The sequence below is a fragment of the Rhinatrema bivittatum genome, chromosome 1 (assembly GCF_901001135.1).
Source record: "Rhinatrema bivittatum chromosome 1, aRhiBiv1.1, whole genome shotgun sequence".
Taxonomy (NCBI): Eukaryota; Metazoa; Chordata; class Amphibia; order Gymnophiona; family Rhinatrematidae; genus Rhinatrema; species Rhinatrema bivittatum.
In genome coordinates, this window is record NC_042615.1 from 242,722,337 (window position 1) to 242,748,012 (window position 25,676).

At 44.8% G+C, this 25,676-nt stretch overlaps 1 protein-coding gene across 1 annotated transcript in view; it reads left to right on the forward strand.

Moving 5' to 3' along the window:
• SUCLG1 (succinate-CoA ligase alpha subunit) overlaps positions 1–25,676 on the forward strand; it is a 178,027-nt gene that overhangs the window by 11,027 nt on the left and 141,324 nt on the right. Inside the window, exons 2-3 of the mRNA XM_029593343.1 lie at positions 9,350–9,453; positions 21,046–21,162. Of these exons, the coding sequence (XP_029449203.1) occupies positions 9,350–9,453; positions 21,046–21,162 (221 nt within the window). The remainder of the gene's footprint in view (positions 1–9,349; positions 9,454–21,045; positions 21,163–25,676) is intronic.

Genomic DNA, 25,676 nt, shown 5'->3' on the forward strand with positions numbered 1-25,676 from the left:
GAAGGACAACACCATGGCAGACTTCCTCAGCAGAGAGAGCCTAAATCTGGGAGAGTGGCAGCTGTCACTCACAGCCTTCCAGATGATTGTGGATCACTGGGGGATTCCGGACATGGATTTACTGGCGGACAAGTCCAATGCTCAAGTACCCAGATACTTCAGCCGCAAGCGCGACCCGTTCTCACATGGAATCGATGCCCTGGTTCATACATGGCCTCCAGGGACTCTACTATATGCCTTTCCTCCATGGCCTCTGCTGGGCGCCATCATCCACGAGATTCAGAAACACCGGGGCCTAGTTCTTCTAGTGGCACCAGACTGACCAAGAAGACCCTGGTACGCGGACATGAGAAGACTACTGGCAGGGGAGCCTCTTCCCCTGCCTCCTCTCAGGGACCTTCTACGTCAAGGTCCCATCCTCCACGAGGATCCAGCTCAATTCTCTCTTACGGTCTGGCCATTGAGAGGGCTAGACTGAAGAAAAGAGGTTACTCGGAGCCCGTGATAGATACACTCCTCTGAGCTCGCAAGTTTTCCACATCCCTCACTTATGTAAGGATCTGGAGAGTATTTGAAGCATGGTGCGACACTCATGGCGCCAATCCGCATGCGACCACAATCCCTATTGTGTTGGATTTCTGCAAGATGGACTTCAGAAGGGTCTCTCCCTCAGCTCCATCAAGGTTCAGGTGGCTGCGCTGTCTTGCTACGGCCCCAGGAGGGATGGCAAGACCATCGCCAAGCACCCAGATGTTTCTCGCTTCCTGAAAGGAGTCAAGCATATCCGTCCGCCACTGCAGTGGCCTGTGCCCTTATGGAACCTCAACCTTGTTTTGGATTTCCTAGCGGGATCCACCTTCAGACCCCTTCGGGGCCTGTCTCTCCGTTCTCTAACCTTGAAGATGGTGTTCTTGCTGGCTGTATGTTCAGCACGACGCATCTCAGAGTTACAAGCACTGTCCTGACGGGATACATTTCTCAGGATCGCTCCTGAGGCTATCCATTTTCGCACGGTTCCCTCCTTTCTACCGAAGGTGATTTCACAGTTTCATTTATTTATTTATTTTATTTATTTTTAATTTTTATATACCGAAGTTCTTGTAAGGACTACAAATCACTCCGGTTTACATAAAACGATGGTATGCCCAAAATAGAGAAAGGGGCTTTACATGGAACATTAGAACAGAATGCCAATTTAACATAGAAATATTAAAATAAATAATAGATACAGTATAAATACAATATAAGTAAGAGAAACGTTTGAACTCAAAATCTTTGTACAGTTAAAAGATCATAATAGTAAAACTCAGTGAGGAATCCCATAAATTGGGTTTATCCTCCCGTCTGGGCAGTATTAAGAGTCTGGGAAGGCTTGGTGGAAAAGCCAGGTTTTTAGCTTTTTTTTGAACTTCTGATGACTTGGTTCCAGTCTTAGATCTGGGGGGAGCACGTTCCACTGGTGGGGGCCTGCTGAAGAAAGTGCTCGTTTACTCAATGATGATTTTACCTGAGGGGCATGAAGTGTGCCTTTGTATGTGTTTCTAATTGGTCTGGAAGATGTATGAGGTTGAAGTTGAGTGCTTAACATGATAGGAGCTAGTTTGTATGTCGCTTTGTGGACGATTGTGAGTACTTTATAGAGGATCCTGTGTTTAATAGGAAGCCAGTGTAGATTACGAAGGATTGGGGGTGATATGGTCTCTTTTGTTAGAGTTTGTGAGAATTCTAGCGGCAGATTTCTGTACCATCTGTAATGGTTTGATGGTATTAGTGGGAAGACCGAGAAGAAGGGAATTGCAGTAATCTAGCTTAGATAGTATAATGGATTGGAGTACTGTCCTGAAGTCGGTGAAGTAAAGGAGGGGTTTTAGTTTTCTGAGGACTTGCAGTTTGTAAAAGCAGTCCTTTGTGGTGGTGTGTTTGAACTTTTTTAGGTTTAGATAGTTGTCTAGCCAGGCTCCAAGGTCCCTGACGTCAGGTGAGAACATGCTGTTTGAGTTTGGTTGCGTGGGGCTTGATGAGATTGTGAGGGGGTCATTGGAGATAATGAGCATTTCTGTTTTATTGGCATTCAATATTAAGTTGAGGCTTGAGAGTAAGTCTTTAATTGGCTGTAGGCATTCATTCCAGTAGGTGATGGTTTTTTGAAGGGATTCTGTAATCGGGAGAAGGATTTGTATGTCATCTGCATAGAGGTAATGGGTAAGCTTGAGGTTTGAGAGTAGGTGGCAGAGGGGAAGGAGGTAGATATTGAAGAGGGTGGGTGAAAGTGAAGATCCTTGCGGGACTCCTTGATCTGTAAGGACTGGATGAGATTCCTTGTTGTTTATCCTGACTTTGTAGAATCTGTTACTTAAGGACTGAAACCATCTGAGAGCTGAGCCTTTGATCCCTATATTGGCAAGTTGGTCTATAAGTATAGTGTGTTTAACCGTGTCAAAGGCGGCTGACAAATCTAGAAGAACAAGCAAGTAGGATTGTTTTTTCTCCAGGTTAACGAGGATGGTGTCTGTGAGTGATAGTAAGAGAGATTCGGTGTTTAGGAGTTTGCGGAAGCCATACTGAGCCGGGGATAGAATGTTATGATCTTCCAGATATTCTGACAGTTGCTTGTTGACAATTTTCTCCATCAATTTGGCGATGAGAGGTAGGTTCGCGATAGGTCGAAAGTTAGCTGGGTCCGATGGAGAGGCGTTTGGTTTTTTCAGTAGTGGTTTGAGGATTGCCAATTTTAACTGGTTAGGTACTAAGCCTTGAGAAAGGGATGTGTTAATAATTTCTGCAATTGGTTTTGATATGATGTTCGGTATGGCGATGAGGAGATTTGTTGGTAATGGGTCTGATGGGTGGGAGGATGGTTTAAGTTTCTTGAGGGTATTTTCTATCTCCAGTGAAGAGGTGAGCTCAAGTGAATCAAGACTAGCATTTTGTTGTGGCAGGGTTATGAGATGGTGTGTTGGGGGGAGGCTGTTGCTTGTGAGAGAATGGGTAAGGTTGGTGATTTTTGTCTTGAAGTAATTGGCGAGTTCGTTTGCTTTATTGAGAGCTTGGTGGTCTGGGATGGTGGGAGGAGAAGGTTTGGTTAGTGAGGAGACGTAGGAGAAAAGAGCCTTTGAGTCGAAAATGAAGTTGTGGATTTTTCTTGCGTAGAATTCTTTCTTTGTTCTAAGGATGGTGTTCCTGTATGTGTTGAGGAAGGATTTGTAGATAGCATGTGTCGAAGTGGTTGGGTTTTTTCTCCAGCTTTGTTCTTTATTTCTTAGTGATTGCTTGAGGGATTTAAGTTCCGGGGTAAACCAGGGTTTTCTATTGTCTAATGTGGGTTGTATGGTTTTGGTTGAAGTTGGGCAGATTTGATCTGCAATTTTATTGTTAAGATTGATCCATGAGGTGGTTGCTGTGGTTGCGTCTATGAGGTCTAGTTGATTTAGTGCTTCGGACATCTTTTCACTGAGTAGGTCTAATGAACATGGTTTCCTGAAATGGATGGTGGATTTGGTAGAGACTTGAGGTGGTGGATTGTTTATCTTAAGGGTTGTGTAGATGACCCTGTGGTCTGACCAGGGAACTGGCGAGCAGGTGGGGTTAGCGTGGATGGTAAAGCTTTCGTTAATAAAGATGAGGTCCAATGTATGGCCTGCCTTGTGGGTAGGACTGTTGACTATTTGAGTAAAACCCAAATGGCTGAGTGAGGAGAGAACTGTTAGACAGTTGATGGATTGAGGAGAAGCGTCCACATGTAGATTAAAGTCTCCAAGGATTATAGCGGGTTTGTCAGCGTTAATGTGTTTGGCTATGAGCTCACTTCATCTTAACCAAACTATACCCTTGCCTACCACGGTGGGTTTGAAGAAATCTGAAGAAGGGCGTCTGCTACGCCATCTCGACATTGGCAGATTGCTGTCCAGATATCTGGAAGTGACACGAGAAGTACGAAAGACGGACCATCTGTTCGTCCTGCACAGCGGGAAGAAGCAAGGTGAAGCGGCCTCGCGGCCCACCATCGCCCGCTGGATTAAAGAAGTTATCAGAGCAGCTTACGTGGAGGCCGGGAAGTCTCCGCCTCTACAAGTCAAGGCTCATTCTACCAGAGCACAAGCGGCATCCTGGGCAGAATCCAGGATGCTGTCGCCTGCAGAAATATGTAAAGCGGCGACATGGTCCTCCCTCCATACCTTCTCCAGATTCTACCGTCTGGACGTCCAGGCCAGGGAGGACTCTGCATTTGCGAGGGCGGTACTACATGGTCCTCAGGCAGCCTCCCGCCCAGGCTGGAAGTAAAGCTTTTGTACATCCCATTCGTTCTGAGTCCATCTGGCTACACGCCAGGAAATGTTGAGATTACTTACCTGATAATCTCCTTTTCCTTAGTGTAGACAGATGGACTCAGCATCCCGCCCAGCTGCCTGTGTACATGGGTTTTACCGATTCAAGGTAAGCCATGTCATTTGTTTACATAAGAGCGTACACTCTACACGGTGTCAACGCCTTCCGGTTGTGACTGCTGGCGGTCTCCAGCTAATATCAATCGGTCAGGGGAATCCTGTTTCACTATTTCACTGAGCATCAGTACACACATCCATAACAGCCTTTGCAAGGAAGATTACTGAGTTGCTACGCTTCCTGTGGGGGTATATATACCCGTGCTGACGTCAGATCCGTCTCCAACTGCTAACACGAGCATACTATACCCATTCGTTCTGAGTCCATCTGTCTACACTAAGGAAAAGGAGATTATCAGGTAAGTAATCTCAACATTGTAAACCCTCTGGGGATAGGGGAATGCCTAGAGTACCTGAATGTAAACAGATGTGATATCTCATATCGAATGTCTGCATATATTTAAAAAAAAAATAAAATAAATAATAAATAAACTTTACGACAGATCAATGGGTGTTGAACCCCATCCAAGGAGGGTATGCTCCAGACTTGTTCACCACAGTCCATGTTCCTCATCAGGAGAGGGTGGCGATAACAGCCATACTGGCAAGGCTGCAGGATTTGCCGTCCATTGCGCTAGTCCCCACAGGGGAAGAAGATAAAGGGCCTATTTAATTTACTTGATAGTCCAAAAGAACTGTTCTTTCCTTCTGGTGTTGTAAAGGGTCGGAAACACTCCACTCCATCATCATGTCCGTAAGGAAAGGAGAATTCCTAATATCCCTCAACCTGCAGAAGCATATTTTCACATCCCAATAAGGGAGTCCTATCAAGATCATCTTCACTTCTGCATTTTGGGCAAGCACTTTCAACGCAACCACTCCAAGAATCTTCATCAAAGTGATGGTGGTGGTGACAGCAGCACTATGCAGAAAAGGCATTTTGGTCCATCCCTATCTGAACAACTGACTGATCAGAACCAAGTCTTTCCAGGAGAGTTAACAGGCCTCCAGGATGGAAGCAGCTTGAATGGGTAGTAAACTATGCAAAAAGCAGTTTCCTAGCATGTAGACAGATGGACTCAGGACCAGTGGGTTTATGCTCCCCTGCCAGCAGATGGAGATGGAGCAAGCTGACGTCACAGTATATATATAGTCCTGCAGTGACCCCAGCCTCCAGTATTCTCTGTCTCCAGCAGATGGTGGATATACATCTCCTTATGGGGATTGCTTTGTGTTTTTTAAAAGGAGAAATTTGAAATTCTGATTTAAGGAAAAGAAAGCACCGCTCTCCTGCGGTGATATCAAAAGGTCCCTCCCCCAGTTGAGAATTCCTGAGGTGTTATCCGTGATCCCTCAGAGAGATGCCTTGGTTCAGTAGCCAGGTTTCCCAGCGTGGACTTAGCTGCATGTTCAGCTGAAAGGCAGCATGGCAGTGACGGCAGATGCCCTCTTTCCCTGCAGCCAGAGACTGTCGCTATAAGCCGTTAAGCGCTGAGCTCAGGAAAGATTAAAAAAAAAAAAGGGGGGGTTTAACTTTTAAGCAGAGACTGTTAGAGGGTTTTTGTTTTTTTGAAGGACTCCCTCTGGCTTGGTGCATCATCCCGACATTCATTCCTGCTCCTGTTGGGGTTGCGGAACTGGGCAGCCTGGCGGGCTTGAGTGGCCCCAGTGGGCTAGGTCCCGCAGTTAGGATTTTTTCTTGCATGCCGTGTGGTAGACTGTGGTGGCGTTTTTTTGCACGCTCCTGTGTGTACTCTGCTGCTCTTTACAGGCTGTCAATATGTGCAGTGCGTCAGCTCAGACATTCGGGGAGATTTGTCTTCCTCGGATTTTGCTAAGCCTGGCTCCTCCTTTTCTGATGATGGGTTGGTTACAGCCTTGACTAGAGGGATACTAGACCTTGGTTCTCCCTTGACTGGCTCCTCCGCAGGTGAGGGCAATTCTATGGGACCATTCTGGATCCAGCTACTTTTTTTCTTGGGTGGAATTTTTTTCAAGGCTTACAGGCCTTTCTTCAGGTGCAGTCCTCCGCTTCACCCATTCCTGTCAGGTCGGACCCTCGACCGGTGGCTCCTCCCTCTTCCAGTCCTGTGCTTAAGCACCGGAGCACACCTCTGCTCTCTGCAGTGTTCCCTACAGGAATCCAGATGGCACTGTTCATGAGGATGATCCTGTATGTTTTATTATTCATCACCCAGACCTTTTTGTGTTGGGTGATCCATAAATTCAATAAATGTAAAATGGGGAAATTCCTCCAGGACTGGAACCATATCGAACCATGTTGTGGCTCTTTCATAGAGATGAACTGCTGGCCCTGATTTCCCAGACTTTGAAACATCTGGGTGTTCCTGGTTCGGATGCCATGTCAGAGCCGAGGAAGAATCCCACTGTGGTTTCTTTACATAAAGCCTCTTGTTTTTATCCCTCTGATGAATGCCATTCAGGAATTGATTGATCTGGAATGGGATGCCCCAGAGGCAAATTTCAAAGGGGGTCGGACATTGGAAGACTTATACCCCCTGGATCCGGTTGTGAGAGAATGTTTGTGTTTTCCCAAAGTAGATGCACTGGTATGTGCCATCTCTAAATGGACGACTATCACTGTAGAGGGTAGAGTGGCCTTGAAAGATGTACATGATAGAAAGATTGAGGCTATTCTTAAGCTAACCTTTGAGGCAGTGGCAATGACTTTACAAATTGCTTCCTGTTGTGCCCTAGTGGTGCGATCTTGTCTGCTTCTCTCTCAGGAGGTTGATGAATCTGGAGGGAATTCCAAAGTGGTTATGGAGCCTGCTGCCGCATTTTTAGCATACACAGGCTGTAATTTGGTCTGTACTTCGGCCAGAGGAGTGGCTTCAGTGATAGCGGCCAGGCTTCAACTCTGGTTGCAAAATTGGTCCACCTCTGTGGAATCTCAATCTCGTTTTGGACTTCCTAGCGGGAACCGCCTTCAGACCCCTCCGAGGCCTGTCCTTCCGCCTGTTAACCTTAAAGACGGTGTTCTTGCTGGCAGTGTGTTCAGCCCTCCCGCATCTCGGAACTACAAGCACTGTCCTGCCGTGAGCCGTTCCTCAGGCTCACCCCGGGGTCCATCCAACTACGCACGGTTCCCTCCTTCCTCCCCAAAGTGGTCTCATACTTCCACCTCAACCAGACCATCTCGCTACCAACGACGGATGGCTTGAAGAATTTGGAAGAAGCCTGTAGTCTACGTCACCTCAACATCGGCAGACTCCTATCCAGATACCTGGAAATGTCGGAACCCGAACGAAGAACGGACCACCTTTTCGTCCTTCACAGCGGAAAGAGACAAGGGGAAGCGGCCTCGCGGGCAACCATCGCCCGCTGGATCAAGGAAGTTATCAAGGCGGCCTACGTAGAAGCTGGCAAGCCACCACCCCTACAGGTCAAGGCCCATTCTACCAGAGCCCAGGCAGTATCCTGGGCAGAAACTAGAATGCTGTCACCTGCCGAGATCTGCAGGACGGCTATATGGTCCTCCATCCATACTTTCTCCGGATTCTACCGTCTGGACGTTCAGGCTCGGGAGGACTCGGCATTTGCAAGGGCAATACTAAGTGGGTCACGAGCAGCCTCCCACCCGGTTCGGGAGTAGCTTTTATACATCCCATTGGTCCTGAGTCCATCTGCTACACGCTAGGAAATGGAGAAATTACTTACCTGATAATTTCGTTGTCCTTAGTGTAAACAGATGGACTCAGCATCCCACCCTTGGCTGCCATCATGCATGGTTTTTCAAATAATTCAAGGGTAAGCCATGTTTTCATTTGCCTAGGGCATCCACCCTGCCGGGTGTTGACGCTTTCCGGTCGAGTACACTGGCGGTCTCCAGCTATAGTCAATCAACCAGTTCAAGTTAATCAAGTTTGAACGTTTAACCAAGTTATGAAGTTATTCAAGTTAACCAAATTATTAAGTTAATCAGTCAGTCACACATATATCCACAATGCTTTTCGAGGAGAATACTGAAGAGCTGCACTTCCTGCAGGGGTATATGTACTAGGGGCTGATGTCATATTGAAATCTGATCCGTCTCCAACTGCTAACAGGAGTACACTATACCCATTGGTCCTGAGTCCATCTGTCTACACTAAGGAAAACGAAATTATCAGGTAAGTAATTTCTCCAATTGTACCTAAAGACTGAAGGGTGGCCAATGTAATGCTGATATTTTGAAAAGGGCTCCGGGGTGATTCAGGAAACTATAGACAGGTGAGCCTATACCGGGGAAAACTGTAGAACAGTGGTTCTCAACCCTGTCCTGGGGACCCCCCCAGCCAGTCGGGTTTTCAGGATATCCACAATGAATATGCATGAGAGAAAATTTGCATGTTATGGAGGCAGTGTATGCAAATTTTCTCTCATGCATATTCATTGTGGATATCCTGAAAACCCGACTGGCTGGGGGGGTCCCAGGACAGGGTTGAAAACCACTGCTGTAGAAACTCTTTAAAAAAAACAAAACAAACCCCCCCCCCCCCCCTTAAAATCACAGAACATATAAATAAACATGGTTTAATTGGACAAAGCCAACTCAAGGGATACACGGTTATTTTACTTATCTCAGAATAATGGGAGTTTGTTGAAATGTGGGGAACTTATTGAAAGATCACCCCATAATACAGTGGGATGACTCCTGTACAGGTCACAGCCGTGGTATATTGTATATGAACTTGTCATATGGAGCTAACAGAAGCACTGTAAGAACAATAAAAATAAAAATGTGCTTCTATTTTCTAAAGCAAAAAAATGTGGAAAGTGCTCCATTGAGCTTCTTATCTTTGAAAGGAAACATGGTATCTAGTTCATGGAGATGGATGCATTAATGCATGTGTTGTATGCATGGCTGCAATTTCTCTACAGTAAAATCTGCTTGTGATAATAAAGACATTATGGCTGATAATGGGGAAGATGGAAATATTAACATGGATTTTGTAATTTTTTAGTACCGCAGAATGGAGTAAGACACTGTTCGTATGCAGCCTCACGGAAACATCTCTATATCACAAAAGATACAAAGGTTATTTGCCAGGGGTTTACTGGCAAGCAGGTATGTTGTTTTTGTGCAGCTAGATCATGAAGTAGACTGAAAAGTTTTACAAAATGTACAGAGCATCTCCAGAGTGCATATTATTCAATACCCTCCTTTTTTATTTTTCCTTTCTTATAGGGAAATTTTATCTTATCTATACAATGAAAATATCATATCATCATAGCTTAAACATATTCCCTTTTCTCTTTGCTTAATAAAAACATAAGAAATTGCCACGCTGGGTCAGACTAAGGGTCCATCAAGTCCAGCATCCTGTTTCCAACAGAAGCCAAACCTGGCAAGTACCCAAACACCAAGAAGATCCCATGCTACTGATGCCAGTAACCACTTAACAATTAAACTTCGTTCCCTTGTCTTCAAGAGATAATTAACAACCAACTATCAAGGGAACTCCCCGATGTGTGGCGATGTGCGGTTGCTATATCCGAGGCAACCACTATGTGATTGTCTCCTTTAATAGCTCCCGTGTTTATTCTTTAAATACTTTATTGATTTTCAATTTTTTATTTTCTTTTGTTTCATTTCATGTGCTTAGTCTCAAATATCTAGTATCCTCTCCCTGGCGGGTATCCCGATTTTTCCCTAAGCGTTCCCTCTTTTTTTATATAGGTACTTTACCAGTTCTTGTTGAAGCGGCAGGAATCGAGTCCTTCTATTATCCAAAAGTGTAAAGAACCGATTCATATCTACTCGTTCAAGACATATTAGTGTTATTTTAAAGACCTCTATTATATCCCCACTCGGCCGTCTCTTCTCCAAGCTGAGCAACCCTAACCTCTTCAGCCTTTCCTCTTAGGGGAGCTGTTCATCCCCTTTATCATTTTGTTCACCATTCTCTGTACCTTCTCCATCGCAACTATATCTTTTTTGAGATGTGGCAGCCAGAATTGTACACAGTATTCAAGGTATGGTCTCACCATGGAGCGATACAGATGCATTATGCCATTTTCTGTTTTGTTAGCCATTCGCTTCTTAATAATTCCTAACATTCTGTTTGCTTTTTTGACTGCTGCAGCACACTGAGTCGATGATTTCAAAGTATTATCCACTATGATGCCTAGATCTCTTTCCTGGGTGGTAGCTCCTAATATGGAACCTAACATTGTGAAACTATAGCAAGGGTTATTTTTCCCTATATGTAACACCTTGCACTTGTCCACATTAAATTTAATTTGCCATTTGGATGCCCAATCTTCCAGTCTCACAAGGTCCTCCTGCAATGTATCACAATCCGCTTGTGATTTAACTACCGTATTTTTCGCTCCATAAGACGCACTTGCCCATAAGATGCACCTAGGATTCAGAGCGGGAAAATTAAAAAATAAATAAATAAATAAATATGGTGTGCTAAACTGTCTCTGTTCCGGGCGTCTGTGCGTCTTATGGAGCAAATTAGGGTAGAGCATAAAAGGTTTTTTTTTGGCCCCATCACAACCCTTTAAATTTAATTAACTACAAACACACCCCCCCCCCCCCCCCAAGACTTGCCACAGGGGCTACCGGTGCTATTGGTCGGTCCCTGTCACATGATAGGAGCAATGGACGGCTGGCGCCATCTTGTGCTCCTACCATGGAAAACATAGATTTTCATTGCTAATACTTCAGAAACTTACATGGAGCCATCTCTAATGTCACAAAAGTAGAATTTAGGGTTTGATCATTGCACAACAATCAGAAGTTTGGTGAAGGAATAGTATTTTCTCTTTCCTATTTGGGATGGAGTGATGTAGGATGGTACACTTTAATTCACACCCATTCTTCTGAGGATAGGTTTTTCCATGATCACATCCAGCTGGGTAATTTCTCTCACATTTTTTCCTGGGGACCACAGTTTGGTGTGGGTATTTCTAAATGTGCTATTTTCATATAATACCAAAAGGCAATGTTGGCATACCAACACAATAGAAATCAATAACAAGTCATAATAAACAAACATGGCCCTTGTTTTTGGTTTAGAGTTTTTTTAGTTCATTCCGAAGGAGATATTGGTGCTTATAGTCTCTGAAATCTGCTCCATGGTCACTATTTTGAGCCTAAAGTAAATCAGGACACTGTTGCGCCGATCTTCATCAGAGTCCCATATAAACATCATATTGCTGGTGCTTCATGTGATGTGTCCAGACAGCTGAAAACTAAGTCTTGGGGAAGGAGTTTCTCAAACACAGGAATGCAGCTGTAACACTTTCCCCCCCCCCCCCCCAAAAAAAAGTACAAAGAGAACGGACATAAAATGAATTTAGATAGTTATAAGAAATCTATAGGATTCTTGAGGAATCTAGAGGAGGCAATTGAGCTAGGAGAACCAAGTTGATCTTTTGAATAATCTATATAGTTTGTCACTGTACATTTGAAGGAGAAAGTTAGTTATGCACTAATGCCTCATTTGACTAATAGGAAAATAAACCTAACCAGCCTCACTCTTACAATATTTTAATAAATAAAAAGGTGATCATTAATTAATTTGAATATTTATTTTGGGAAGAATTGTACAATTGATTTGCTGCAATGCCTGTATGTACATACTATGTAACAGAGGTTTGTAATTCTGGTCATCAATGAACATAAACAGGTCTGGTTTTCTGATTAACCAAGCTATGCAAATTAGCTTTGTTCTTGCACCATACATATGGATTTGGATTTTAAATTTTTATTCACTCTTCTTTTCCAAATTGGAGCTCAAGGGAAGTTCCAATCCTAGTAGGCATATATATGTGATGAATACTTACTATGAGCATCCTGAAAACCAGACTTATTTCTTGCTCTTGGGGGTGAACACTGGTCCTTGATATTGCAAAAGAGTCTGGTGTTTATAAAAGCCAAATTATGCAGATTAACCTGGTTATTTAATAAAGGGGCAATATTCAAATAGCCCACATCATTTCAAAGTTCATGGGCACTTTAGTTTGCATACTTTACACTTATTTTCAAAGAGGAATTTCTTTGGATTTAGGCAGGTGGATCCAGAACAAGTGGGTTATGCACCCCCACCAGCAGATGGAGACGGAACAAAGCTACCATCACAGTATATATACTCTTGCAGTGACATCAGCCCACCAATATTCTCCTTCTCCAGCAGATGGTGGATGTGCATCTCCCTACTGGGGATTGCTTAAAGTTTGTTTGTTTGTTTGTTTGTTTGTTTTTTTTACAAGGAAAAAAGAAGAAAGAAATTAATTTTCCCCACTCTCCTGTGGTGATACCTTATGGTCCCTCCCTCAGTTGAGAATTCCTGAGGTGATATATTGGATTCTCTCTCAGATGAGTGCCTTGGTCTGGTAGCTGTTTTTCAGCCGGCATGGACTTAGCTGTAAAAGACAGCTGAAAGGTAAATGGGTGCAGGAAGCAGAGCGTAATGGTGACTGCATATGCCCTCTCACCCCGCAGCTGGAGACAGATTCTGTACTCAGCCAGGACTGGCTGAGCTCAGGTAAAGCAAAAAAAAAAAAGAGAAGGAATTTTTGTAGGGATTCCTCCTTTCTTTGGTCTCCGTGCCCGGCGCGCCGATCCGATGATCATCCCACCTCCAGGGGAGCTTAGGGGACATGGGCAGCCTGGTGGGTTGAGCAGGCTTTTTGGCTAGGCCCTGCTATTAGGCTTATCACTGTTCACCGCATGGTAGGCCATGGCGGCGTTTTTGTTTGTTTTTCCTGCGCATTAGGCTGCCCTCTTCAGGACCATCGTTTCATGCGAGTGCGTCCGGCTGTGTGTCCAGTTGTGCGCCCAGTTTTTGTGTGCCCAGTTAGGCACCTAGTTAGATGCTTAGTTGGGCAACTGGTTGTGCATCCAGTTGATAGCGGCGTTTATTTGAGGCGTGCGCTTACTTATATGCACAATCTAAGCAGCCTTGAGGGCTCTCAATTTTTGGGTGCTCATCGATGCACAGGATTATACGCCTAAAGTTTGGAAGCCTATTTTTTGCAGCACGAATACAGCTGGACACACAGTTTTCAGTTGCCTGCTAGAGCCTACTGACAGACTGGCGCCTATAGCAAAGAAATCTAAGTGTCTTATCCTCTGTGCTGCTTGTCATATTTGGGCATTTCAGCCTGGCATTCCCTCTAACTTGTCAGCGCTGCTTAGATGCTCATGGAGAATTGTCTTCCTCCGATTTTACTAAGCCTGGTTCTTCCCAGCCTGATGTGGGTCTAAGTAAAGACGTGTCAGAAGGGGTGCCTGACTTTAGAGCTCCTCTAACTGGTTCATCAGCGGGGGAAGGTAGTTCAATGAATACAGCACAAGTGCCTCCTTGTTTTGACATGGATCCTTCTGCCTTTTCTTGGGTGGAATGTTTTTCAAGGTTTTCAGTTTTTTCTTCAGGTGCAATCCTCAGACCCGACCAGTCTTGCCAGGTCAGAGTTGCAGGTGGTGAACTCCCACACACTTGGTGCTGAGGCAAAACGTCGAAATACGTGTAGGTTGGTGGCTGGTCTTCCCACTAGGGACCCAGATGGCACAGATGATGAAGCCAATCCTTACTCCCTGGAGGATGGAGAAATTCCTCTGGGATTGGAGCCGTATAGAACTGCGTTGTGATTCTTTCATAGAGATGAGTTACCAGCTCTGATTTCCCAGACATTAAAGATGCTGGGAGTACCTGGAGCTGAATCTATGTCTGAACTAAAGAAAGATCCCCTATTGATTTCTTTGCGTAAAGCCTCATGTTTTTTTCCCTATTATGGAGGCCATTCAAGAATTGATTGATCTTGAATGGAGCGCCCAGGAAGCTAATTTCAAAGGGGGACAAGTCTTGGAAGGACTGTATTGCGGGTGACTACCTAATAGGCTCAGTGCACTGTTCTGTACTGGCCTGACAGTCGGGGGAGTTTGACGTCCTTGGATCTGTCCGAGGCATACCTGCATATTCCCATCTGGCTAGAGCACCAATATTTTCTGCGATTCGCGGTTTTGGGACGTCATCATCAGTTTCGAGCGCTGCCATTTGGTTTGGCTGCTGCGCCCAGAACTTTTTCCCAAAGTTGTGGTGGCAGGAGAGTTGATAAAGGATGGGATTCTGATCTGCCTGTACTTGGATGACTGGCTGATTTGAGCCAAGACTCTGGAAGAGAGCCTCCTGGTGTCTCACAAGGTGATTTCCTTGTTGCAGGAGCTTGGTTGGGCGGTGAATCTGGCCAAGAGCAGTCTCCATCCATCAGTATCTTGGTGTTTGGTTTGACCTAAAGCAGGGCAGGGTGTTCCAGCCAGAGGGTCATATTCAGAAGCTGATGGCGCAGGTGCACTTATTGATGAACACATTACTCCAGACAGTGTGGTCCTATCTACAGTTGCTTGATTGGTGGCAACACTCGCAGTGGTGCTGTGGTGAGTTCCCATATGCATCCTCTTCAGCGCACTCTGCTGTCTCGGAACCTACAGACTCAGGACTATTTGAATTGACTTCATCTGCTGATGGAGGTCTGTTCACACCTGCAATGGTGGTTAAGAGGATCACCTGAGAAATGGGGGTTTCCCTAAGCTCACTGGACTGGCTAGGGCTCACGACAGATGCAAGCCTCCAGGGTTGAGGGACTCGCTGTCAGGAGCTGACAGTATAAGGGTGCTGGAGTGCAGAAGAGTCTCTCTGATGTATCATTCAGCTGGAAGCCCGTTCTGTCTAGTGGGCATGTTTGCAGTTCGGTGACAGATTGCAGCGTCGAGTGGACCGATAATGTCAGAGAATGCTATTACAGTGGCTTATATCAATCTGCAGGGAGGAACCAAGAGCCAGCAAGTGTCGTAGGAAATAGCCCAGCTTATGGAATAGGCGGAAATGCATCTTCAGGTGATTTCGGCATCAAATGTTGGAGGAAAAGACCATTTAAGACTAGACTTTCTCAGCAGACAGTCATGATCCAGGAGAATGGGAATTGTCGATTGATGGGCCTTCTGTTTCTGAATCTACTAGCGACTTCTCGTACTGCAAAGATTCCTCATTTCTTCAGTTGCAGGAGAGATCCAAAGTCCATGGGTATCGATGCCCTTGTGCAGGAGTGGCTGGAGGGTGAGTTACTGTATGCCTTCGCCCCTGTGGCCCATGTTGGGCAGAGTAATTCGGAAGATCGAGATTCACAGGAGAATGGTGCTTCTGGTGGTAGTAGATTGGCCCAGGAGACCATAGGATGCAGATCTGCGAAGGCTCCTGGTAGACCTCCCCCCCCCCCCCCCCCCACCTTCCAGCTTCCGGTGCACAGGGATCTGCTGCGGCAGGGACCTGTTCTTCACGAAGATCCAACTCAGTTTTGTCTTACAATATGGCCCTTGAGAGGGCTTGGTTGCTGAAGCATGGATATTCTACTGCTGTCTTTGACACCTTGCTATGAGCGAGAATGTCTTCCACTTCCTTAGCTTACGTGCGGGTTTGGCGAGTATTTGAGGCTTGGTGTGAAGATCAAAGGGTTGTTTCTCGTTAGGTTAAGATCCTGTTCATTTTGGAATTTTTGCAGGATGGATTGAGTAAAGGGTTGGCCCTTAATTCCTTAAAGGTACAGGTAGCAACCTTTGCCTGTTTCAAGGGTCAGATGAACAGTGGACCCTTGCTGGCTCACCCAGATGTGGCTCGTTGCTTGAAAGAAGTGAAACATCTTCGTCCTCTCTTGCGTTTACCGGTGCTGTTGTGGAGTCTTAATCTGGTTTTGGATTTTTTAGCGGACCCTACTTTTCGACTGATGTGTAACCTCTTCTTGCAGGTACTGACCAAAATGTGTTTTTCTTGTGGCAATTTGTTTGGCGCAATTTGTTTGGCCTTTGTTTGCCAGGAGTTGTTCCTTCGAGTGACTCCATGGGCAATTCAGTTGCATACTGTTCCTTCCTTTTTGTGAAAAGTGTTTTTGGATTTTCATTTGAATCAGCCCATTTCCCTGCCGTCTCTGGACAAGGAAAGAGATGCAGAGGAATATCATCTGTTGCGGCCCTTGGCTGTCAAGAGACATATCGTGAGGTATCTGGAGGTTTCTGAACCTCTCAGGAAGACGGATCAAGTGTTTGTTCTCCATTGTGGAAGTAAACATGGCGAGCTGGCTTGGTGGACTACACTAGCTTGCTGGATTATGGAGTTAGTCACGGCCACAAATGTGAATGCTGAGCAGCCGTTGCTTAGTCAGGTTAGGGCTCATTCCACTAGGGCTCAGGCAGTGTCATAGGCGGAGGTTAGATTGTTGTTTTCCGTCAACATTTGCTGAGCGGCGACATGGTCCTCCTTACACATCTTTTCCAGGAATTATCATCTGGATGTGCAGGCCCGAGAGGACGCAGTCTTTGCACTTGCAGTTTGGACTGGATCGCAGACAGAATCCTCCCCTGTTCAGAAGTAGTTTTAGTACATCCCACTTGTTCTGGATCCTCCTGTCTAAATGCTAAGAAATGACTTACTTGATAATTTACTTTTATTTAGTATAGATAGGTGGATCCACTTTCCCGCCCTTGGCTGCCAGCAAGTTATGCTGTTGTCCTCCTGTGTGACTGCATGTTCCAGGGGTTACTAGTAAATATTAATCCAGTCCTTAGATTAGTGTTAATACATTCTTTGTCTGAGTTTAGTGTTTTCCTGTTGGCTGAGCGCTGAAATGGTTATTTGTTAATAATCAAGTTTTGCTAGTTTGTCCAGAGATGGTTTTTGCAGAGAATACTGGCGGGCTGATGTCCTGCAGGAGTATATATACTTGCTCCATCTCCATCTGCTGGTGGGGGTGCATAACCCACATGTTCTGGAGCTACCTGTCTATACTAGAGAAAAGGAAATTATCAGGTAAGTAGTAATTTCTCATTACCAGTTTAATTTCTCTTTGAAAATTAGTGTGACGTGTTTTAAAAGCACCAATCTGTTTTTCACCTGCTTATTGTATGTGGGCAGTCGAGGGTAAAAGGATGCATGGATTTTTGACAATTTTAAGTGAGTGCACCACCTCCCTCCCCGACCTATATGCATCTAGTGATGTCTCCTTGCAATCCGGCTATAAGTACATATGCTGTGGAATCTTGGCAGGGCTGAGGAGAGCAATTTTCAGACAAGACAATCTTGGTGCATTAATAATCTTTAATGCACATAGGTTGCTTTGAAAACTGGCCTCTAAATATTTTCAGATCTATATCATTAATATTCATTGTGCAAAAACTGAAAACGAGGCTCTGACTAGCATTCTTCATTCCTGTTGTATAATTGTACAGTTTGATCAGGGGTGCCTAAACTTTTACATTTCAGAGACTCTCTAGATGAGCAGAAGCTGACAAACTTCTTCATGATTTGAAGCAAAATACGCCTTTCTGCAATTTTTTATGCAAAATTACTATTTGCTGATTTTAACCAAATAAAAATAACAAAACAAGGGATATGGCATGTGCAAAAGTTTGGACTCACTTTTGTAACACCTCCTATGGCAAAAATAACAGCTTCCAAATGTTTCTTGTAGCCAGTGGAGTCTTTCTGATCTTGTTTTGGAATTGTTTCCCATTCTAGCTTCCAGAACTCTTCTAGTTCAGAAATATTCTTAGGTCTCATTGCATGCACTTCATGCTTGTTTGTTTATTTGTAAATCACCTATTGCTGACGCAAAGCATGAAACAAACAAATCCATAACAACTGAGCGAAATACAGCAAAATCAAGAGAAGTCTGGAATAGATCACAGATTTTCAACAATAATCATGTCTGGGAACTTTGAAGGTGATTCCAAAACCTTTACCTTCCTTGTAAGTACTTCATGGTTGATTTTGAAGTCTGCTTTGGATTGTTGTCTTGCTGAAATATCCAGTCTTTTTTTTAGTTTCAATTGATTCACTGACTATGGGACATTAACTTTACTTTCATAGTTTTTCCTGTATCACTGGCTTCCACACAAACCCAAAGCGTAAGAGATCCCTACCCCCACCTCTCCATTTAACGGTTGGTAAGGTGTTCTTTTCTTCAGATGTTGCACTCCTTTTCTTTTCTCAAAATGTATTGTCTTGTGTGGTTGTGGCTGAACAGTTCAGTTTTTTGTTTCATCATTCCAAAGCACATTGTTTCATAAAATTTCAGGTTTATCAAGGTTTTTCTTTGCATATGTTAGACAATGCCATTTGTGATGAGGCCGTAGAAAATGTTTCCTTCTGACAACTCTCCCATGCAGAACGTTGTGGAAGCAACTTTGTACTGTTGACGTGAGATCAACTACCCCAGTGTTGATTGAACTTTTCAACAGGTCATTTGCAGTGATCTGTGGGTTCTGTTTTGCAGATCTGACTGGTTTTCAGGCAGTTCTATTGGAGATTTGTTTTTCGTCTTCCAGATCTCGCCGTAACTTCAATAGTTTTTTATAACTTCCATTTCTTACTATGTTTCTGACAGTTGAAATTGCTAGCTGGAAGCATTTTAGAGAGGGTTTTTTTGATAGCTTCTTAGAACAGTGTTGCTATCCTTTCCTTCAGCATAGTCTCCATTAATTTTCCCACCACTGAGTTGAGGCTAACTGGCTTGTGGTTTCCAGCCTCTTCTCTGCTCCCACTCTTATGAAGCGGGACCACCACTGCTCTTCTCCAATTACTTGTCACCACTCCTGTTTCCAGGGATCTTTGAACAGGTCATGCAGTGGGTCCGCCAGCACAATTCTGAGCTCCCTCAATATCCTGGGATGAACCTCATCAGACCCCATGGCTTTGTCCACTTTGGTTTCCTAGCTCTTCCCATATATTTTCTTCTGTAAATGGAGTTCCGTCTACTTCACCCCCATCCACAGTCTTAACTAGCGACGGTCTTTCTCCCAAGTCATCTTAGTGAACATCGAACTGAAGTATTTCTTTAATCTTTCTGCCATTTCTTCGTCTCTCTCCACACATTGATCCTTGTCACCTTTCAATTTCAGTATACCACTTCGGACCTTTCTCCTTTCTCTGATGTATCTGAAAAATGTTTTGTCACCTTGCTTCACCTTTCTTCCGCCTGACTTTTTGCTTTCTTGATTACTTTCTTTGTCTCACTCAGTTTCACCAGGTATTCTTCTCTATATTCCACTTTTTGGGATTCTTTATATTTCTTGAATGCTGTTCTTTTTGCTTTTATTCTATCAGCCTCCTCCCTTGAGAACCAGATTGGTTTCTTATTTCTCTTACTTTCGTTTGCTTTTCTAACATAGTTTTTGCTTTTGTAATTGCTCCTTTTAGTTTGGCACACTGTTCCACATCTCTCATTTTCTCCCAGTCTTCTAGTTTTACCTCCAGGTACGTTCCCATTTTGACAAAGTTCATATTTTTGAAATGCAAAACTCAGATCTTTGTGTGACTTCTCAGTTTCTTATTTATGATGTCAAACCATACATTTTGTTGACCACTGGTGCTGAGGTGGGCACCCACCCGGACATTACATACATTCTCCCCGTTAGTGACCACTAGGTCGAGTATAACACCCTCCCTTGTGGGTTCGTTTACTATTTGTTTGGATTATTTAGTTTCTTTTTATAACATGATTTTCAGTTAATATGAAAGTAGTTTACAATAAGAGATGCAGGTTTTGGTGTACTAAACAATATTTTTAATGTTGGTATGTCTTGGACGTGAAAAGGTTGGGAACAACTGGTTTAGAGGAGCCCATGTTTGTTGAAAGTAGACAGAAGAAATACAACCTGAGAGGTTAGAAGGGTCGTAAAATATTTGTTTAACTGTGGAATTAGTTTTCACCTGAGTAATTTAATGCCTAATGAGCCTATCAACTTTTTGGTCCATATTAACAGTTTGTAGTAACAGATCAACTGGAATAGTGTTCAAACATTGGCCATATTCACTATTTTCAGTCTGTTAAAATTAGCAAATAGTAATATTGCATTGAAAATTGCAGAAAAATGTCATTAACTTTGTACCATGAAAGCAGTTGTATCAATTTCTGTTAATTTTGTTGCAATATACAGTTTGACCAGGACCACCTAAAGTTTGCACACAACTATATATAGGGCATAATACATAAGCATTTTTCAATAGGGTGCTGTCTTGAACCTGCCTCACTTTCTGTTGGTAGCTACTGTGTCGTCTTTTATGCACATCTGGCTGCACTTCTTTGTGACTCACTACAGGTTTAGGATATTTTAGAATGTGTTCGTTCTAAGTTGAATAAGATTGCATGAGAATTAAATTTTTCCATCGATAAGCAGGGCTGAATTAGCCATGATCTGTGGTAGTGCAGCACTGGACAGAACTGTCTCTCCAAGTTAATAGAGCTTTGAGCTCTAGTGGGCATGCACAGGAGTTATCAGCATAGCTCCTCAGTCTCTCTGACTGTGCTCTGCATGGACAATGTTTTCTTGTCTCAATATTTTGGGGGGCATGTTACTGGTTTGTCTTTTTTTTTTTTTTTCCTTGGAGAGACAGTTCTGTCCAGTACTGCCAAGGGGTGCACTACCACAGATCATGGCTAATTCATCCAGCTATATACAGAAAACACAGTTTAAGGTAAGCAAACTTGCTTTTCTTCCACAGAAAAACTTCCCCAGGGCCAGAAAATGTTTTATTATAGCAGAACATAAGTGCTATTAATGCTGTAAAACTTTGTTTCTGGGACAAGTTATCGTAGCATTTTCACCTGTGCGTTAAGATTTGGAAAGAATGGTTTTGTTATTTCTGTTGTTCTCCAGGGTACGTTCCATAGCCAGCAGGCCTTGGAATATGGAACCAGGCTAGTGGGAGGAGTATCACCTGGGAAAGGGGGAAAATCCCATCTGGGCCTGCCAGTCTTCAACTCTGTGGCAGAGGTAAAATATCATTAGCTATAATGTAATACCAAGGAGACAGGGATCTAACATAGCTGCATACTGCAGAAATATCCCTAGTTACATAGCATATTTAGGAATGAAAAATAAAAAATTGTTTAACTTCTGGAAGAACCTTTTCCCTTTGTGGCTAGGTTTTCAGCCTAAGTAACTATAGCTCTTATTATTATTGTTATTATTATTAATAATATCATCCTTGTGAATTATCTCCTTTTAAGAGTGTGGGGGGTTTTTTGTATTACTGACCTAATAATTCTAATATTGATTTTATAAATGTACAGTTTATTATATCAGCATAAATAAATACAGCATACAGATTGCACAAATACTAATGTATTCCTGGAATAAAATGCCTTGTATAGATCTGAGCTCAGATATTCTTTTTTTTATTTTTAAAAATATTTTTACTTTGTTATTGGTTGGAACCTTCATACAGCAGATCAGCACAAATGAAGTTATATTGTATCTGCAGACCTGCATATTACTATTCAGTTGTAAAATAATTTGTTCTGTATCATGCCCTTCACTTTTTTCTTGGTTATCATTTGATCCTTGATGGAACCTGTCAGAGAGGTACACTCTCGTTCAGAGAGAGAGGGGAAGGGCCATGGGCATGGTGAGCACACAAACAAATTCTGATAGAATGAATTATTTTCTCACAGGACAAGCAGGATGGTAGTCCTCACATATGGGTGACATCACAGGATGGAGCCCAATCACGGAACACTTTTGTCAAAGTTTCTAGAACTTTGACTGGCCCCTACTGGGCATGCCCAGCATGGCACTAACCCTGCAGCCAGCAGGGGTGCCCCTTCAGTCTTTTTTTTTCCACCCTGCAGTAGCCACGCGGTTAAGGAGCTCCACAGAGATTCCTGACAGGAATTTTCCTCACGGAATTACTAAAAAGTTTCATACCCCACAGGTGTCCCTCTTTCGAATTTTTGACTCTGCGGTACTCCGGTAAGTTTTTACCCATTTTCGGTCGATTCCCGTTGAGTTTGGCCCTCGCGGCCTACTGGCTATCGACCATACCGTGGCTAAATTTTTCAAAGGCCATGGAGTCGGGGTTCCGTCGGTGCCCGGACTGCAATCGCACCATGTCCATCACAGACCCTCAAAGTCTGTGTAATGTGTCCCGGATGTGAGCACGATGTTCTGACCTGCACCAAATGTGCCTAATGACACCCAAAGGTCGCAAGGCCAGAATGGAGAAGATGGAACTTCTTCTCTTCCGTGCTCAAACCCCGACGCCATATATTGCATTGACGTCGTCAGAACCGGCACCATCAACTTCGCGCCAGTATCGACCACCGGCCGGTGACCGTCCGGCATTGACGACTTCTCTGTCTTTAGCTCCCTCTACTCCCCCCTCAAGACCGAGGGGATCGTAGAGAGCGACATCGCCATTGACCTCGACATCGTCTGAGCTGCCGTCGAAGAAACCCCGTCCAGAAAAGGCACCAACCTTTTCGGCGAACGGGTCACCGAGGCAACCCTCACCCGAAAGGGGATTGGGAGCCGCAACTCCGCCTTTAAAGGTGGTCCCTCCGGCTATGCCTCTGCCTCCTCCTTCTGTTCCGGAGTCGAGGCTGCTTGCTCCAGGTCTCCGAGAAGACCTGGACCGGCTGGTTCAGGAGGCCATCGACAAGGCGATGCATCGACTCCAAGTTCCTCCGACACAGGTACCGATCTTGGAACCAACCGCTGACTTGATTCCGGCAGCGTTGGCACCGCAGCTGCAGTAGATGGAAGCGCTCATCACTGCTTTTCCACTGATGGATCCCAAGTCACCGATGGCTCTGGTGCCCTCTCCGCTTACCTTGTCATTGGGAGGAGAAACACTTCCGCATCCCTCCATCGGGAGTCATGCCGATGCGTCCCATTGATGCTGATACGTTCGGCGCCACCGATCCATTCATCGATGCCTTTGTTGCCTTCATCGGTGTCTCCAATTATTCCTTCGGAGCCTAGACCAGGATATTCAGGGATTCCACCGTCCCGTCCCCCTAGGGCTCCTAGAGGGGCAGATGCCAATCCCTACGATACCTGGACAGATGATTCTTCACAAGATACCGATGACTTGCCTTCACCACCTTCTCCTTCTGAAAGCAGAAAGTGTTCTCCTCCAGAGGACCTTTCCTTCATAAACTTTGTGAAGGAGATGTCTGAATTGGTTTCTTTCCAATTACAGACCGAGCATGATGACAGGCACCAAATGATGGAGGAGTTGCAATTCCTGGATGCTCCCAAGGAAATAACCTCCATCCCCATTCACCAAGTTCTTCTGGATCTCTTCAAAAAGAATTGGGAACACCCAGGCTCTGTTGCTCCAGTCAACAGGAAGGCTGACACCACTTCTTTGGTACAGACAGCCCCAGGTTTTCAAAAATCTCAATTGGATCACCACTCTGTCATCGTGGAATCTGCCCCAAAGAGAGCAAAACCTCATACTTCTTTCCCCCAGGCAAGGAGCAAAAATTTCTAGATGCCATTGGACGCCGTGTCTTCCTGGGCTCAGTGCTCATCTCTCGGATTGCCTCTTACCAGCTGTATGTGACCCAGTACAACAGGGTCTTATTCAAGCAGATACAGGACTTTGCAGAGTCCCTGCCGCAGCAATTCCAGGAACAGCTTCAAACCCTAGTAAGCAAAGGGTTTGAGGCGGGCAAGAATGAGATAAGATCATCTTACAATATCTTTGACACTGCTACCAGGGTATTTGCAGCTGCTATCTCGGTGAGAAGATGGGCCTGGCTTAAGTCTTCGGACCTTCGCCCTGAAGTACAGGATAGATTGTCCGACCTCCCTGTATAGGGGACAATGTGTTCGGTGAACAGATTCAACGAACGGTGGCGGAACTCAAGGACCATCATGAGACCCTGAGACAACTCTCTCTGATGCCTTCCGATTATGCCTCCAAACAGCCATTCAGGAAGGATACTAAAAAGTAATTCTTCCGTCCAAAGAAGTCCTATCCACCACCATCTAGGACTTGTTCCACGAGACCTTTCCATAAGGCCCAATCTCATCAGACACGAAAACAAAAGCCACAAGCAGCTCCTCAGCCAGGCCCTGCTTCCGGTTTTTGACTCCTGCATAGAGAGCAGCAGCCAGTGTCCACTGTCTCACATACCAGTGGGAGGTCGATTGTGCCATTTCAACAAGTGGCACACAATCACCTCAGACCAATGGGTCCTCGCTATAATCTCTCATGGTTATCACCTGAACTTTCTCTCCATCCCACCGGACTCCCCACTTCGGCTGACGTGGGGAACATCCGACCACTCATCACTTCTGGAACAGGATGTCTCCCTCCTCCTCCTCCAGTCCAGAGCAATAGAACCAGTACCCTCTTCCCAACGAGGCCTAGGATTCTATTCCTGGTACTTTCTAATCCCCAAAAAATCAGGCGGCGTTCGTCCAATTCTGGACCTACATGTCCTCAACAAGTACCTCCAACGAGAAAAGTTCAAGTTGGTAACCTTGGGTTCCCTCCTTCCTCTTCTGCAAAAAGGAGACTGGCTCTGCTCTCTAGACCTCCAGGGCGCATACACTCATATTGTGATAACTCCATCTCATCGCAAATACCTGAGATTTCTGGTATGCCCCAAGCACTATCAGTTACGAGTGATTCCATTTGGCCTCGCGTCTGCACCACCAGTCTTCACGAAATGTCTCGTAGTAGTTTCAGACTTCCTCAGGACTCAAAGTGTTCACGACTACCCCTATCTAGATGATTGGTTGATCAGGGCTCCCACTCAGCAAACTGCTCTGTCGTCCATGCATCTTACCTTACACACCCTGATTTCGCTAGGATTTCTAGTCAAATACGACAAATCCTACTTAGTCCCATCTCAAACCTTATCATTCATAGGGGCAGACTTGGACACCTTGCAGGCAAAAGCTTTTCTACCTCGACAATGAGCTCTCGCTCTCGTCTCTTGCACACCAGCTGCAGTCTCAGAGCTACACGACTGCACTCCGCTTTCTCATCCTACTGGGTCACATGGCGTCCTCAGTTCAGGTCACCCCAATGGCCCGCCTAGCCATGAGAGTCATGCAGTGGACTTTAAGGGCACAATGGACTCAATGCATTCAGCCCCTGTCGACCATTGTCCACGTCACCGACTCACTCCGTCAGTCTCTTGCCTATTGGAAAAATCAGATCAATCTCCTCCAAGGCTTGCCCTTCCAGGCTCCAGACCCTCAAATAATTCTCACCACCGATGCTTACAGTCTCGGCTGGGGAGCCCATGTGGCCAATCTGCAGACACAAGGAAGTTGGTCTCCAGAGGAAGCCAAACACCAAATCAATTTCCTGGAGCTCCAAGCAATCAGATATGCTCTCAGGGTATTTCAGGATCGCCTGTCCAATCAGGTCATCCTGATTCAGACGGACAACCAGGTGGCCATGTGGTACGTCAACAAACAGGGAAGGACGGGCTCCTACCTTCTGTCTAAGGAAGCTACGCAGATATGGGTGGAGGCCCTCTCCC